The sequence below is a fragment of the Micromys minutus genome, assembly GCF_963924665.1.
Source record: "Micromys minutus genome assembly, chromosome: 23".
NCBI lineage: Eukaryota > Metazoa > Chordata > Mammalia > Rodentia > Muridae > Micromys > Micromys minutus.
In genome coordinates, this window is record NC_137958.1 from 46413847 (window position 1) to 46431725 (window position 17879).

The 17879-nt window shown below is 37.5% G+C and overlaps 1 protein-coding gene across 1 annotated transcript in view; it reads right to left on the reverse strand.

The window, feature by feature from the left end:
- Positions 1–6757: 6757 nt before the first annotated feature.
- SLC13A1 (solute carrier family 13 member 1) overlaps positions 6758–17879 on the reverse strand; it is a gene marked incomplete at both ends in the record, with an annotated part of 72980 nt that continues 61858 nt past the window's right edge. The window contains 4 exons of the mRNA XM_080936155.1: positions 6758–6895; positions 8495–8632; positions 9676–9837; positions 15741–15850. Of these exons, the coding sequence (XP_080792281.1) occupies positions 6758–6895; positions 8495–8632; positions 9676–9837; positions 15741–15850 (548 nt within the window). The remainder of the gene's footprint in view (positions 6896–8494; positions 8633–9675; positions 9838–15740; positions 15851–17879) is intronic.

The following is a 17879-nucleotide window of genomic DNA, read 5'->3' on the forward strand; positions in this document are numbered from 1 at the left end:
GTTTAGATGATAAATATAGATATGAAGATATTCATATAGATATAAATATGAGATTAGAGATAGATGAATATATATAGATGATTAATAGGTAGATGATAGATGATAGACACTGAAAAAAGGTAGGAATATCAGGGAATGACAGAAGGAGTTAGAGATGGACTTAGTTTGAATGCTCTTTGTCTTATTAGTCTTTCGCTTGGTGTTTGTGTGTATGCAGATGCACATGAGCACAAAATTCCCTCTTTGGAACAGATATACAATATCAACCACCCCATCTCAAAATTCCGTTTTCTATAGACATGGATCTCCAAAGGAACAGGAGTAGTAGAGTTAAAATATAAAATACAAAAGAGGAGATTCATTAGAAAAGCTTCCAGAGTGTGATCTACGTAGTTTAGTAGAGATAAGCCCAGATTCCAGTAGCTGTTCAGTCCATAATTATGGATGTCTTAGTACTTCTTATCTGGTGCTTGCTGAAGTTCCAGGGGATTCCTCAAGAGCTGCTGGTCTCCAGTGTACATTGGATATCAAAGACGTGTGTCCTAGTTCCATAGAAAAGAAGCTCAGATGAGCCTCCAGCCTTTCTTTCACTATCCCCTGGTCCATAAACATGAAGAACAACAGTCTGCTTCTTGGCCACAGCCTCCCCAAACAACACCAACAATTGGGGACTAAGTATTCAAATTCCCCAGCCTATTGGAGACATTTTTACGTCAAGCCACCTTTCACTGGGTCACCCCCCCCCCCCCCGCTAACATAGCTTTCTTAAATGTGCTAACATTTGAATGAACAACTCCCAATATTAAGCATTATCTAATTACTCTAAAGAAAGCAGCAATTGGAGCGATCATTGTCCTTTGAACTTATCTATTATTCATTTCAAGCTTTTTAGATCAATTACTTACATAGATGTTTGTCAATTTTTTTAAATTTACCCTTTCTCATTATGTCATATGTGGTCCTTCTAAGTTTTTCTTTTTGATACATCTTTTGGAAGAACTTTAATGAACATTGAATGTTAAAGTCAATTTTTCTTGGCTTAAAATCTCTCTTTTGCTCTTCATTCTTGGTATATATATATCTGAGACATGTAACTTTGGGTTGATAGTTCTTTGCTTTATATCTTCTGTGTGTGTTGAAAGCACTCTAACATTGAATAATAGTCCCAGTCTATTCCTCCCTTTAAACTCTGGTTCAGTATACAGCACAAGCTGGTCTTGAACTCCTGTTTTTACCTTCTCAGCCTCTCATGTGATGAGATTCTAGGCTTCTGCCACTGGGTCTCAACTCTCTTGTATTATCTACTTCAATTCTGATTAAAGGTAAACTTCTTATTTTAATCATTCCTATCTCCCTATGGTCACCAATCATCTTTGTTTATTTGATGGGATGTAGAATTGTTCTGAAATACCCCGGACATATCTATAAATACATTGAAAAATGTTTTACTGAGAGGGAACTCACTCTGTACATAGGTAGAACTATCTCATGGACAGAAACCTAAACTGAATAATAGGGAGAGTGTGAGCTGAGCACCACCATTGGTTTCTCTCGGTTTTCTGACTGGGCATACAACGTAATCAGCTGTCTTGTGCTGTCCAACTGCCATGCCTTCCCCACCAAGATAGACTGCACCTTCAACATGAGCCAAAATAAACATTCCTTAAGTTGTTTCTGACATGTTTTTCTCCTAGCAACCAGAAACTAATAAACCTACCTTTCAGAGTTCCATTTTTTATCCTTGTTCCATACATTTTGCAGTTTTTGAGCTTGCTTTCCAGTTCACACTTTCCTGGCTTGTAAATTGTGTTACTTAACCTCTTAGGTTTTTAACGTTGCACTATTTCCCATTTGTAAAATTGCTATTTGTTGCATTTTTTGCTGTGGTCATGTTTTACAGCCCTTGCTGCTTATTGCATGGGTTGTCTGCTGTCACCATGAACATTAACACGGATTTAGAGGCTAAAAGTGAATTTAAGTTCTGTGGAATTGGTGGGCAAAACAAAATCTTGAGGGGTAAACTGAGAATTTTCTCAGCAGTAGCCCTCATAAGTGCTCTGAGGTTATAACAACACACTGGCTGTTGGCAGAGTTCAGTTCCACATGTCTCGGTCCCCTATTTCCTAGTTGAGATTTCAGTTGCAGAACAACCTCAGTCTCTTTAAGATGCTTGAACTATTTGGCTTGAGATCAGTTTAATGCCCAACAGTCAAGTGTGGGTTGAGTTCTTCTCATTCTGACTTCCACCCCCACTCACATACCCCACCCCAACCCCGGCTTCCTCTTCTGCCTTAAGGTCTGATGCAATTTCCTTGACACACTTGAATAATCTGAATAATCTGTCTTCATCTCTCTACTTTAAAATCAGCTGCTCATTCAAGCTCATAATTTAACAATATCCATCTTCAATGTTCCTTCACACCAGTTAACTATATTAATGCTTCATTGAAGTTCTAGGAACTGAAATAATAAGAGAATGTTGTCAGTACCATGCTTACCATTCATTCAAAAAATCAATACTCTTTTAGTGGCATGACATTTTTATTCCTTAAGAAATTCATATAAAATATGATATATTTTTTATTATACATAAACAGCCATTCTCCACCTCTAATTTTTCTAGGTCCCACTACTCACATTCAGCTTCCAAATTCATCTCCCTTCTTTCCTGCTCTTTCCTCTTCCTTTTCTTGTGTTCTCATCTTCATCTTCCTCCTCCTCTGCCTCCTCCTCCTCCTCCTCCTCCTCCTCCTCCGCCTCCTCCTCCTCCTCCTCCTCCTCCTCCTCCTCCTCCTCCTCCTCCTCCTCCTCCTCCTCTTCTTCTTCTTCTTCTTCTTCTTCTTCTTCTTCTTCTTCCTAAGTCCAAATTAGTGCTGTTCTTTTGAAATGGTTTGGCATCCTATAGAGCATGGGCAATCCACCATGTATAACACTGCTGAAGAAAACCAACTCTCCCTCCCTGTGAAGCCACAAACTGTTAAGACAACTTTAGGTAGCAGTAGGATCTAGCAGAAAAAAAAATTGTTGAAACATTGAATGGCTTGATCTAGTCAATAGCAGTCCTCCCTAAGCTTTGGTTCTTACAGTCTTTCTACCCTCTCTTCAGTGATGTTCCCCAAGCTTGGAGTAAAAGAGTGGGTTAGAATGTCTCATATAGGGCCAAGCACTCCATAGTCATGCATTTTCTGCTCTTTCACCATTTCTCACAAATGTTCTTACCAAATGTTTAGCTGTGGTAGATATACCAACATATATTCAACAATATTTTACATACTGAAATCATGTCAAGACACAAACAACATGCCATGATACTGTTTTGTTATTCAGCTGCAATACTGTTAACATTTCTTTACTTCTAAGGCTAGGGAAAAACAGACACAGAAACCAAGTAGGGGAAGACAGCACACACATTAGAGCGAAACCTGGATCCTAGAGATACAGCCTTGTACAGTAGCAGTTGGGACAATGAAGGACACACACATGCCAACAGAGCTTTCCTGGTGTTTTCCTGGACAGAAAAAGTGCAGTTAGTGTAACTGCTATTATTATCATCCAGAAGAAACCTGGTTGTAAGATACTGGAATTTAAGGTGACTATGGTTTCTACTTAACCTTTAATAATTCTCAAGATAAAAGCAGAAATACTATCCTCTACAGAGTGGAAGGACGTTTGATCATGTGTTTAGGAGTGTCTTTCAGAAATTTCAAAGACAGCATGAAATTCTCAGGTTTAAAAAGTCTTGAGGGCTTTGATGTAAGGGATTAATGTGAAGTGAATCAGTCGGTTCTGATACATCAGCCAAACATAAAGATGTGGTAAGGAAACAGGATGTCTCAATTAAACAATTTCAGGATAAGGATTACTATTCTTGTGATCAGATGGCAGCTGCTGGAAGTAATACATTAAAATTATTCAAGCTGATATCATTTTTCTTGAGACCAAAATGTTCATGATCATCTGAAAAGTCATTTTAGGTTTTTTGTAATAAAAATGTACACATCATATAATATAACTTGGCCATGATGAACCAAATGACTAGAAATGAGAAAATATTTAATCAATATTCTATATTATAAATAAGACTATAACATATAATAGAGAAAAGAATAAAGGAATGAATAAGTTATATGAACATAGATGATTTTCATGAATCGGCAGTACTATATTTTAAGGTTTAAAAGAACAATATTTTTATACATGAAAAGATGATTAATTTTTCATTGATTACTAACCACAGGTAATGAAAATAGATAATTCATTGTACATTATTTTAGAAAAAAACTGGACACTGATTGAGTGACCAAGAACCTGAGACATGATATCCCAGAGACCTAGGGTAAAAACAAATACTACTGTTCTAAAAACAAGAAACAAAAAGTAGTGATAAAATGACTCCTAATGACATTCTGCTGGACTCATAGATCAGGGCCCTATTCAGCCACCATTACAGATGCTCCCTCCTGCAGCCGATGGGAGCAGATATAGAGACTCACAGCCAGATAATAAGCAGAGAGTGAGAGACCTAAGAACATTCAGCCCTAAGTGGCGCATCTTTATCAATTCCTTCCCCTCAGAGCTCAGTGCACTCTCTAAGAGGGAAACAGAGAGAGTGTAAGAGGTAGGACACCAAGGAAACAAGATCCATGAACCAACAAGATCAAAGCTATACAAGCTCCCACAGTCTGAAGCGGCACAAACAGGTCTGCACCAGGTCCTCTGTGTATAAACTATGTCGTTTGAGTTTAGTGTATTTGTTATATTTCAAAAGAGACTAGAATGAATGAATGAAAGAAGGAAGGAAGGCAGGAAAATTAATATACTAGGGTTAGGATTAACAATTAAACTAAACTGCCATTTATACCTGTTGGGAGAAGGAGTGTTCAGAAGTTGACCAACATATTTTGGATGCCACAGGGTTTTCTTGAGGTTTTGTTGTTGTTGTTTGGATAGGTTTTGTTTTTTCTTTTTCTTTTTGGGGGCTATTATATTTTTCTTAGTTTTGGGGGCTTTTGTTGTATAGCACTTTTGTTTATTTCTTAATGTTGGGTGAGAGAGAGAATCTAGAAAGATTTAAGGGAAGGTAAGGGCTCAATCAAAATATACTCAAATTTAAGAATTGTTTTAAATAATAAAATATAACATAAAAGTTAGTGAAAAGATATATAATGTTCTTAGAACTTTCTTGATAGTTAATTTCAAGAATAATATTATAAATAACATCATATAGAAAAATTTCCAAACTAGGTCTTTAACATGGAGGAATATGCTTATGATAATTAAAAAGCATAGCCATACATTTGTTCTCCATATCATCTTAGCATGAAGGTTTTATGTTCTAACATCTTAATCTTGTTGTACAATGATTTGGATTTCGCTAATTTAATTTTTGTCAGTCCAAATATGGTATGCCAAAGAACTTTCTGTTTTTCCTGCCCAGAGATCAGCTTTCTTTTTCCTTTGATCATAAAGAGATTTTCTCATTTGTTAAGTAAGCCATTGTAATTTTTCATTCTAGATTTTACTTTTACCTCAGTTCAGTATTGGAACAATGGAATTCTGTGACTCTTTTCTGAGAATAGTAATGTTTTTAAGTTATGTTTTGTTTTCCTTATTTTCTTTTCTAAAACAAACACTTTTTAAAATAAAAATCAATTTAATTAGAATAAAGTGACAGGAATGATATGAAGAGATTTTAAGTGATTTATGATTTTTATTCTGCTGTGGTTACTTCCTTGGATGTCTGCTAACCCACATGAAGAGTTGGTGTCTACAACAGAAGTGGTACAGTTTCTTGCCCACATAGCACCGGATAGAAATTAGCATGCTTCTGGTATGATATCCAAACTTTGCAATATTTATGTCAAATAAGGGTCAGTAAAACCAGAAGATTTATTTATTTTTTCGTATGTTAGACTAAAGGAAAGATTCACCCCCAAAGGACTGTGATTCAGTTCTGACAGATGAAAAATAGCTTTAATGCATAGCTCTTCTGACTGCACTGTAAAAGTACTGCAAATCATACCTTACTTATTCATAGCTGTTCAAAGAGCATCACTCAGTACATGACTCACAGAAGCATAAATAAATACCAGCCTGTTTATTTGAACAAGTAGAAATTACTCATTATAAATTTTTTACTATCAAATGGATTCATAAATTTTGGAACTTGTAACTATTGTAATTTAAACATGTCCTGTTGGTACCTTAATAATAATGCAGTTAGACTTTTCAATAAATAAATAACGTACTTCTTTATACATTACACCAAACAACCAAAAATTGGTGGTTTTAGCAATCCCATTCACAAACACTGTAGAAATGATTTATCCAAGTATCCCATTTACGTCTATACTTTATTTTCTGCTTTTAGTTTCATAAGAAAAATTTCAAATAATGAGTTGATGTTTGAAATGTCACAATGAACTCCGAGTTTGAGATGTGGCGAATGGCATGACTTCTTTGAAGGTCCTTAAGCATCCTTCTATTGGAGAAAAAGCTGGTCTGCCAATGCAATCTCAGCCTTAACTTCTGGATGAAGGCGAGTGGATGCACGTTGGCTGTACTTCAAAAGTTATGGACTCTGTATTTTGACACTGATAGGGAGCATGTGTGGGGCATGTGTGGGGCATGTGTGAAGCATGTTCTGCAATGGCAATAGCTGTATTGATGATTTACATGTGCCAGTCATATACAGCCACACCGTACAGTCAACTCTTAGCAAGTCCTAAAGTCACCAAAAACTGGTAGCTCTTGTGTGTCATGGCATGGTCTTGTTAACGATGTCAGGAGCCCAGGAGGGGTACTCGTGGAGCTTAAACATAGGTTCAATCCAGGTGAACATGCCCAGCATCACCACGGCAACGCCCAAAATATTTACTCCAAGTCCAGCTTTCACCTGGAACAGTAAAAAGCATAGATGTCAGTCTCCCAGGGAGAAATCCTACAAAGGTTAAAGAATAGTATCAGAGCCCAAACCTGATTCACATGCACGCTCAGTAACCTGTATCTGTTGGGATTATCATCAAACCAGGAATATTCTCTAATATCAATGACTCTACTGTCAAATGAGAATAAGTTTCTATCATTTTGACAACATCAGAGAAGTTTCTTTTTGGAATATATGCAAGTCAGTCTACCCTTGTCTGCTAAGTTAGATGTTCAGTAATCTTATTTCTCAAAGGTCAGAATTTAGAATGCCATGTGATACTGTGTTCTGTGGGGTCATTTAGCACCATTGGTTTCCCATGCAAGTACCCTTCAATTAAAAGTTTATACTGCCATTTCTATTCTTCTTTCTAGTGATCCTATTTTCAAATGATTAATATTTCCAATATTAGAAATAAGCTTCCAATCTTAATCCGCTTTTGTTATACCAATTTTTAGATGCAGACCACAAACTTTCTCAATTGCTTATATATTATCTTTGGCTGTATATATGTATTTGTATATGTATATAGTGGATTATGGTATTTGTGACTATAAAGCCTGGAATAGTAATTGTTTGTCCATTCCCAGAGAAGGTTTGGAGACTCCTAAATTCTCTCCATTAAAACATGGCCTTCCAAAGCAAAGCGGACATATTTAGCATGATTGCTACAAATATTTTTTCTCTGTCCACTCAAACCACTCATTTATTACAGAAGTTTGTTTGTATTTACATACACATGTGTACATATGTGTCCTATTTTATATTAAATATATTCTATTCACATACACATGTCTGTATATGTCATATTTCATATTAGATATATTCTGTTTCCAACAAGTTGTTATGTATCTTTTACACAGAAACATTTCCAGAAGTTTTACTTTTCTAGGATGCAGAGTTGGCAAACCAGGTGGGAGGAAGGACCAAGAGCTGTCCTTATAAATTCACGAATGTAACTAGCATGGAGTTGACTTTGATTATATCCTTCTTTGGGTTGGTTTGGAAGTTCGTGAAGACTAGAATATTTTCAAACTAGTTCTCAGCTACTATTATTTTTGTATTTGAAAATAAAATTCTATCACTTAAATTTGCCTTTGTTTCTCACAGAGACCCTACAAAAGCAGGTGTTGGAATAAAAAAGACAGAAACTCTTGCCCTAGGCACTGGCAGTGCATTGACAATGCAAATGATTTATAGATATTTATAATAGAAAACTATAGTGTTGTTTTGATCATTGGATTCTATCATCCCTGTTTCTTCTACTTGCCTTACTTGACATATGGTTAAGAAGTTGTGTTAAGAAGTTCTGTGCTCTTTCACTTTCCCAGAACAGTGCGTACGCATTCCACATCTCTATTTGAGACTAGAGACTCTAATGGCATGTCCAAATTGGCATGTCCAGTTTTTTAAAAAATAATCTTATGACCAGTCATGCACGCACTTCCCAAAATAGACTTCAAACTCTGTTGTTCTCAGTGGGTGGTTAGAGCTTCAGGGTAGCACACATTCAGCCTGTCAGGTGGAGGGGTGTATTGGGTTACATTGGTCTTTTAGATGCTGACTTACCATGTCAATGACTTTCAGGTGACCATATGAAAACACAATAGCATTGGGGGGATTTGCAACTGGCAGAAGAAATGCAAATGAGGTACACAGTGTGGAAGGCAGCAGGATGTGAAGAGGGTTCACGTGAATGGCTTCAGCCTGGCATAAAAGAAAGAAAATTAAAATGTTCAGGGCAGGAAGCAAACATGAGAATTAACAAAATAACAGATGATGTCACTAAGGACAGAGACACTAAAAGAAATTGTCACACATGCTGCTGGCAATTAAGAGACCAGGAGAAGGCCCAGTGTCTGTGCCTCTCAACATTGTCAGTGAACTACCAGCTCCATCAGTGCTGTGACAAATTCAGAATCCTTAGTGATCTTTACTGAATGAGAGTTGCTATTATCTGGAACTCATATTATAATCTCCTAACTGCTTCATTTCATTCAAAACAGAAAGGAGAAAGCTGAGACATTTTCCCTTTGATTTCTTGCCCATGAGCAATTGATAAACAATCTGTATTTTGTTTTCTAATTTGAAACAGCAACTCAAGCGTCCGAGGAAAGAAGTCTGGGGAATGGCTAGAATGCGTTTTCGGAGAGACCGTTCCGTCTTTAAACCAATTCTCCATTTAAAGTGCCCTCTCTTCACCCAAATAACCCATGTGAATCAGAAAAACATCTCACTCAAACTAATCCTTCTGATTGCTATGGAACACAGAAGAGGGGACCTCCTTCCTCTCTTAGCAACTCTAATTCATTTCCTGGGTAGCAAAGTACGGTCTAAGAAATTTAAGCTTAAGACTTTCTTCTTATCAACTCACACATCTCCTATGGAAAGCCTTCCTCAGAAACTTATGAACACTATTCTAGAAAAAAAGGTATTTCAGAGTGCGAGAAAATATTGGATCATCTTATAGCTGTGATTGATCCAGGATGATTTCATTTATCTGCAAATGAAAACAAAACAAAAACCCAGACAGAGTGAAGTTAAGTTGTTTACTGAATATCATGGTGCCCAAATGTGAAAGGAGTTTCCTTGAGCACAGGTCACCTCATACAGATGGAAACCACTTAAGTTCCTTACAAAGGACACATTTGGGCCATAAAAGCCCTCCATAGCACAGGACCAGAGCTTGTAGTCAGAACAACAACACTCAAAGCTACTCTAGAGGTATGTAATATAAATGCAATACTCACCAAAGGAGATAATATTGGGAACAAAATGGTAATGGTAGCTGGGTTGCTGGCTACCTCTGTCAAAGATGTGACAATCAAAGAAGATATCAGAATTATTAGCCAAACTGGTAATGAACCTAAAGGAGATAATTTACTTCCTATCCAGCCAGACAGTCCTGATACCTACAAAACAAATTTACAGTACTTATTATTCAAATACAATACGTCAATGAAATACTGTTTAAGCACATGCACACACACACACACACACAAACACACACACACACACACACACACACACACACACACACAGACACACAATGTATTTACTGAGTTTCTGAAATACAGTTTTCCATTTTCTTGTGTTTTGGTACATATGGGTAATTTTGATATGAACAAATTTTCAGAATTATTTCAGTGCTAGCATTATCCTTTAAGAAGTTTAAATTATCTCCCTGTTTCTCAATTAAATTGTAATTTTATATAATTAGCACATGTAAGTGTCTTAATAAGTCATGATGCACTCTAGGGCTTTGAGTATAGGAAAGCCCCGAGGTCTTTTTGCTACTCCTAAGCTGTATTCCTACGGGGAAGAACTTTCAACTGTTATTAGCTATGTTATTTGCTATTTAGCATATATGTACAAATATTTAGGTATTAACATAATTATTTATCAAAATAATGTTGCAATTATGTTCTACTTAAATTTTCAACTTTGAACATTATCTATTAGTTTTCAAATATATTACATGAGGATTCTGTTTTCTTACCCCATCCACCATACACATGTTTCCTGCCTCTTAATTCCCAATTACACAGGGACACTTTTGGTTAAATCAATATTTATCATTTACTGCTATAATTATATAAATATTGCTCACTGCCTAACCATATGAGATTATATTTATTCTCTTTGTTTTCCTAAGAAAACATTATTCTGTTTGCTTAGTTTTGTAAGTACCTATCACTAATTCATCAAACTCTTCAAAATATCTGGAGACCTAGCCAACAAGCAAACAAACACGTAAAGTAAGTGGGTTTGTTTTGCTCAAGATGTCAGCCCTGAAATAGACCCTCCTCCTGCTCCATCTGGATTGGATTTGCGTTGAGATCCCCAACTGTTGTTCTGCTCTCTGTGCTTGTCTCATCACTCTGCTTGGGGGCAGCCCTCCCTCCCTCCCTCCCTCCCTCCCTCCCTCCCTCCTCCCCTCCCTCCCTTCTTCCCTCTCTCCTTCCTTCCCTCCCTCCCTCCCTCCCTCCTTCCCTCCCTCCCTCTCTCCTTCCCTCCCTCCCTCTCTCCTTCCCTCCCTCCTTCCCTCTCTCCTTCCCTCCTTCCCTCCCTCCTTCCCTCCTTTCCTCCCTCTGTCCCTCCCTCCTTGCCTTCTTCCCTCCCTCCCTCCCTCCCTCCCTCCTTCCCTCCCTCCCTCTCTCCTTCCCTCCTTCCCTCCCTCTGTCACTCCCTCCTTGCCTTCCTCCCTCCCTCCCTCCCTCTCTCCCTCCCTCCCTCCCTCTCTCCTTCCCTCCCTCCCTCTCTCCTTCCCTCCCTCCTTCCCTCTCTCCTTCCCTCCTTTCCTCCCTCCTTCCCTCCTTTCCTCCCTCTGTCCCTCCCTCCTTGCCTTCTTCCCTCCCTCCCTCCCTCCCTCCTTCCCTCCCTCCCTCTCTCCTTCCCTCCTTCCCTCCCTCTGTCACTCCCTCCTTGCCTTCCTCCCTCCCTCCCTCCCTCCCTCTCTCCCTCCCTCCCTCCTTTCCTCTCTCCTTCCCTCCTTCCCTCCCTCCTTCCCTCCTTTCCTCCCTCTGTCCCTCCCTCCTTGCCTTCCTTCCCCCCTCCTTCCCTCCCTCCCCCATCCCTCCTTCCTTCCTTCTATTCATTTGGAGGAGCACATCCTTTCATGCCTGCTGAGATTGTTGGACAAAAGGCACATTTCAGGTCGTCTCTACAGGTCTGAAAATTTTTTCTTTCTCTTCACACTATTTTTCTAGTTCCAATTTCTGGGATTCTAGTTTTGAAACTATTGAAACTGTTCAGCAATTTTGTCATTAATCTATTTCCTGTGTCTATTGGTGGGCTTTCTTCTTCTTTTTTTAGATTGCTCCCATACTGATCTTTGATCTATTACATGCAGTGCAAAAAGTTGCTTGCACGCTGATTAATACTTTTATTTTATTCTGTTTGCTGACTAAATAGAAGGGATGGTCTATGTTTTGTAAGATAATGTTTATGATGAACTGGGGTATGCACTGAGAAGCTTTGATTATAAGCAATAAGTTCAGTTCCAAAGTGAATATAAACATCACAGATGTGAGCGCTAGATATCAATTGTATTATTTATTGTTTCAATATATATATATATGTCATTATTTTATTTATTTCCATTTTAGTATGTGATTGTGTGGGCTCATGTGTGTGTGTGTGTGTGTGTGTGTGTGTGTGTGTGTGTGTGTGTGTATGTGGTATCTTTAGAAGCCTAAAGCTGATGTGAAGAATCTAACTATATTGTTCGTCATAATATCCATGAGGCAAATTCTCTCGGTTGAACCCAGAACCCCCACTGATATATCTAATCTAGCTAGTTCTTTTGCTCTGAAATTACAGAGGGCCAACATACCCTCTGATATTTTTACATGGTTCCTGGGGCTTAGAACACTATTTCTCAAACTCGTAGAGGAAGCACGTCCCCCAATGAGCCACTCATGAGTACTGGTATTAGCTTTATGGATTCATATACACGGATATGGATATCAGATATAGCTGCTGAGAGAACTGAGGTTAAACTACACAACACAGATTCCTGGAATATGAACAGGGAGGGTTAATTTCCTAAGTCTGGTTGAGAAGTTAGAGGTATGCACCGTTTGTAATCCCTTCTAGCACCCGCTGTAATTCCTTCTCCACTTCAAGTTTCTGAGATACACAATCTTCCTGAGTTCCTTTAGTACGAACCTCTTAATAGCTCTCTCCATGTGCAATCTCATGGGATTTACCTCTGAGAATTCCTGTTTTATTTTTAGAGCTATCCCCACTTTCAGAGCTTCTTCTCTTTCTTAGCAGACCTTTGAAGAGTTTTCAAACAAATATTCTACTTTTCTTATCTTTTATAGTTTTACTTCATTCTTATTTAAAATATAATCCATTATTGACCCCTCTGTACTCTCTCAGCCTTTTCCATGTCCCTCCATTCCCTCTCAGATCCATGCCCTCCTTTTATTTGTTGTCATTGTGCACACACACACAGCCTCACGTACATGGATGCATCAATAAACTCAGGCTCCTAAGTGACTTAGTGCTGCTTAGGTGGATTTGTTTCAGAGCTGACCACTTGGTATTAGACAACCATTTTTTTTGACCTTTTTGTTGTATTTCTAATGCATGCTTACTTTTGCTCACTGTTGGTGTATTTTAAATATAAATATAATACAATTTTAATTTTTAAAACTTACTTTTTGAATTTTTTGTCCTTTTATTGGATATTTTATATATTTACATTTCAAATGCTATTCTCTTCCCCCCCATTCCTCCTCCCCTGGCCTCCATGAAGATGCTCCCCCTCCCACCTCATCACCCTGGTATTCCCCTAAGCTTTACTTTGTAGCAATGTTAAAGCACAAAAGCTTTAAATCACCATGTTACGGTCTTTTTATATAAAAATGATATGCACGAAAGAGTCACTAGATGACTGAGGGAACCTCAGATATAATTACCAAAGACAGAAGAACAAAATATAGAAACACAAAGTGAAACGAGGGAAATATGAAGAGAATGCATAAAGCAAAGAACACTTCAAATTTTATCATTGGTGCTTCAGAGTTGTTAGAAATATAAAAAACATGTAAGTAAATATCATGTAAACCATTGGACTGAGCACAGGGACCCCAATGGAGAAGCCAGAGAAAGAAATGAAGGGGCTAAAGAGGTTTGCAACCCCAGAGAAAGAACAACAATATCAAACAACCAAACACCCCAGAGCTCCCTGGGACTAAGCCACACATAGAGAGACCCATGGCTCCAGTTGCATATGTAGCAGAGGATGACGGCCTTGTCTGGCATCCATGGGAGGCCTTTGGTCCAGTGAAGGCTCATTTTCTCAGTGCAGAAGAACACCAAAGTGCTGAGGTGGGAGAGGGTGGTTGGGAGAAGGAGCACCTTCATGGAAGCAAGGGGAGGAAGTGGGGGTGGAAGTGGGGGGAAAGCGATAACATTTGAAATGTAAATACAGAGAATAACCAATAACGATGAGAAATAAAAAAGGAAATGAGGCTAACACATCTTGAACCAAAAAAGACTGATAGGTTTTACCATTGTTATTAATTATTATTAATAATTAAAAGGGTATTTAATTTTTCATGGTTATCTTAGAAAATGTGGAATGTGAAAAAGTGACACAAGAAATTATTCATTTGTAAGAACTGGACAGTGTCTATTAGTTTATGAGACATCAATCATGTTAAATTCTATTGGGGACATCTAGGAGAGAGGTCACAGCATGAGATGAATAACACATAATTGCTATCTCACGGTTTTCTTCAAGTAGAAATAGTCCCTGACATTTAATATACAAATTATAACTTTAAATACTTTTCAAATTGTCTCCTAGTATTTTGTATAACCATTTTCTAGGGTCATAATTATGTAAGGACTCCCCAGACCCTTTTTTCCCCCTTTTTTTCCCAGAAAGATGTTGACTTTAGTTTGGTTACTCGGGACTAATTTCTTTCTAGAAATTCTTTCAGAATGTAGATTCCAATTAGACTTTTTATAATTAGTCTTCCCTTCATGATTTTCCCATCTCTTCTACCGGGAGAGTCATATACATCAGACTGAACCACATCTTTTTTTTTTCCCTTAGATTTTGCTGCTCTAGAGTCTGTCTGTCCAATGGTTTCAAAGCAACTTTATCTAGAGTCTAGTCTAGAAGTACTCTGAGGAGAGATGAGCAAATTCTTAGGAATGTGAGACTTTCTCGTTCTGCTATCTTCTCCGTTCAAGTCATAGAGAGGGCAGTTACTTATTCTGAGTTCAGACCTCACTACCACTGAAATAGTAAAAAAGGAAATTGTTACTTCTATCTGGGCAGATTATGTGGCAAGGCAAACCTAAGCCTAAAACAATTTTGCAAAAGGCTCTCTAAATTGAGCTGATTCCTAAGACTTAAAACTATTATTAAAATCTATTGCTAAAAGCTCAGAATCCAAAGATTTTACAGAAGCTGGTAGTAAAGCTAGAGGCAAACAATAATCTTCCAACACGTTATCAAGAAGAAAAGATAGCATTTTGTCCTGAGAATTGCTAAAATATATAAATAAATACAAAACTTCTAAGAAGCCAGGGAATGTGTTCTGTTCCTTCCTTGCCATTCTTCTGTTTGTGACTGAGTTGGAGAATGGATACAAATCACCCCTGAGTATTTAATAAAAATCTATGAAAACCATATAACTGAGTGGTTTTTCATCAGATATAAAGAAAAAAACTTTTTTCTTTTTAAAAATTAGTATTTGAAAGTATTAGTAATATATGTACACCACTTTTAATCTTTTCTCCCCAAACTTCCCAAATCTCCCCTCCTAAATACATGGTCTCTTAGCTAATTATCATATTATTGTTTATATGTGCTATTTTCTATGTGTATACACACATATGCATACAATCTACTGATCCCATTAAATGTTGTTTGTATGTATATGTGTCCATGAATTTTTAGAGAAGATAATTTTCTTCTAGGAAATCTACAATTCGAAGGGATACAAGCTTGCTTTGTGTCAGCTGGTGGATAGATTAATGAAATGGACAAATGTCTAACTCATGAGGTTCTTATTTCTCCCTGACAGTGAACAGAATATATTACAAATAAGGTAATCTTTGCATGGTTTCTTTTGACATTCCTGAACACATAGCATTACATTTTTGCTTATCATCTATTAAAGTTCTTGAGCTCTGAGCTCATTCATCTGTGTGGGATCCTGCATGGTTACTGAATTCTGCATTATTAAATGGGAGGATAAAGGTGACCATGCCCACAGCTTGGATGTGCCTATGTTCTTCTTTTCCACAGTCTAGTTAATTGTTAAATATCTTACACACTGAGCATTACCTGACAACCATCTGCCAGAGCAAATCCTCCACCCACAAGAATGGCTATATCCCAGGGCATAAATGACTGGAATTCTTTCCAAGTAATCAGGGGAGAGTAGTCAAAGGCAACTGCAAAACAAAAATTTTACAGTTAAATATTATTTAAAGTAAGGCAATATGAAATTTTATCAGTGACCTCAATAGTTGTTTTACAAGAGGCTTACAATAAATATGCTGATACTGTTATCAAAGCAGAGATTTGACTGGACTTAGAGTTTCTGACCTTAGGTAGAATATTATATTATAATGATTATAATTAATATAACTTTGGGACTGGAGAGATGTCTCAGAAGCTAAGCATACTGGCTAGAGGAGCTGGGCTCAGTTTTTAATCCTTATTTGGAGGCTCACAACTGTCTATGAATCCAGTTTGGGGAGCTCTCATGACTTCTTCTGGCCTCTACAGACACAAAGGATCCAAACAGTACATATACATATATGTAGAGAAAAACTCATAAGCACAAAATTAAATCAATACTTGAATAAAAATTTAATAGTAACAAACAAGTCTTTTAGATAATATTTAAAATGCGTTTAGGTAAGTTGTTATGCTACTGTCATTAGTAATGTTGTTCGTTACTTGGCATATCTTTCTGCTCTTACTATAGGACAGTGCCCTGGACAAGGTCAATTTGATAAATTTAGAATCACCTGAGAAAGGAGACTCAATGAAGAGTTGTCTTGATTGGTTTGGCCTTGGGTGTGTTCTGTGGGGGACTGTCTTGATTGTTATTTGATGTGGGAAGACCCAGGCCACTATGGGTCAGACCATTCACGTGATGAGCCCTGGATTTTATCAGAGTAGAAGAAGCTTCAACATCGTGAATGCATTTTCTTATTATTGCTCTTGACAGTGGATGCGATGTGACTGGAGTTCCTCCCTTGGTATCACCCAATGGTGGACTGCACCCCAGAACCATAAGCCTGATAATACTCCATCCTTTCTGTTGCTCTGTTGTTGGGCTATTTATGTCAGCATCTAGCATGAACCTAACACATGCACTTTTCTTTTTATATCAAATAATGATAATACCCTAATTCCCCAATAATATTAGCATAGAATTTCAATTATTTCCTGAAGTTGACTTATCTTTTTAATCATTATGAGAGTCAAGATTCTGGTTTAAAGATTATTCAAAATTCAAAACGAATTTGAATGTGTAAGCGTCATTTTCAAGAATGCGTGTGCTCATGATGCACTCAACATAAAGATTTTTTTCCTCGTATATATCCATCAACTTGATGTTAATTTGACATTATTTTTTTTTAACATTTGTATATACCATGTATCCTCTCTACATGTGAGGTCACAAGAACACTATTATGCCTCCTTTATGTGTCTCTTTCTTAGATCCAAAGCAAACTTTTAACTGGTGGCTGAAAATTTGCTCCCAAGTTTGTTGCTTGGATATTCAGAGGTTCATGGGTATTCAAAGGTTAAAAACTGAGGAGGCTGAAGCAAATTGATTCTTTCTCAGCACTTGCCATTGCTGGGCATTAAGTATAGTGGTTACAAATTCTAGTGCAGTGGCTCTCAACCTTTCTAATGCTGCAACCCTTTAATACAGTTCCCATATTGTGGTGACACCCAGTCATAAAATTATTTTTGTTGCTACTTTATAGCTCCAGTTTATTTTGTTACTGTTATAGATCACAATGGATCAGACGGATTTCTGATAGGTGTCCCCTGTGAAAAGATCAGTCAACCCCAAAAGCAGTCACATCCTACGAGTTGAAATTCATTGTTCTAGGGGGCTCAAAAATACCATTACTATAGGTTGCTATATCTTCATAATATGCATTGATATATTCTAATCTTTCAAAGAATGGAACAACTATTTCTGCAATGTGATGATTATTTAAATCATGTCCCCAAATCTGAAATATTCACCATTTATAGATAAATTAAGAAGTCAGCTGGGCCAACTCAACTACCGAACTCCCTATTTCACTGCAGAAAATAAAGAGACAAACAAAACCAATTCGACTCTGTTTCTAAACTGTTATATCCCATCTGACCTATGTATATTACTTAGGAATATAGCTACTGAAAATTAAAGTTGATGTAAAGTACAGGCATGAATGAATCCTGTGTAAG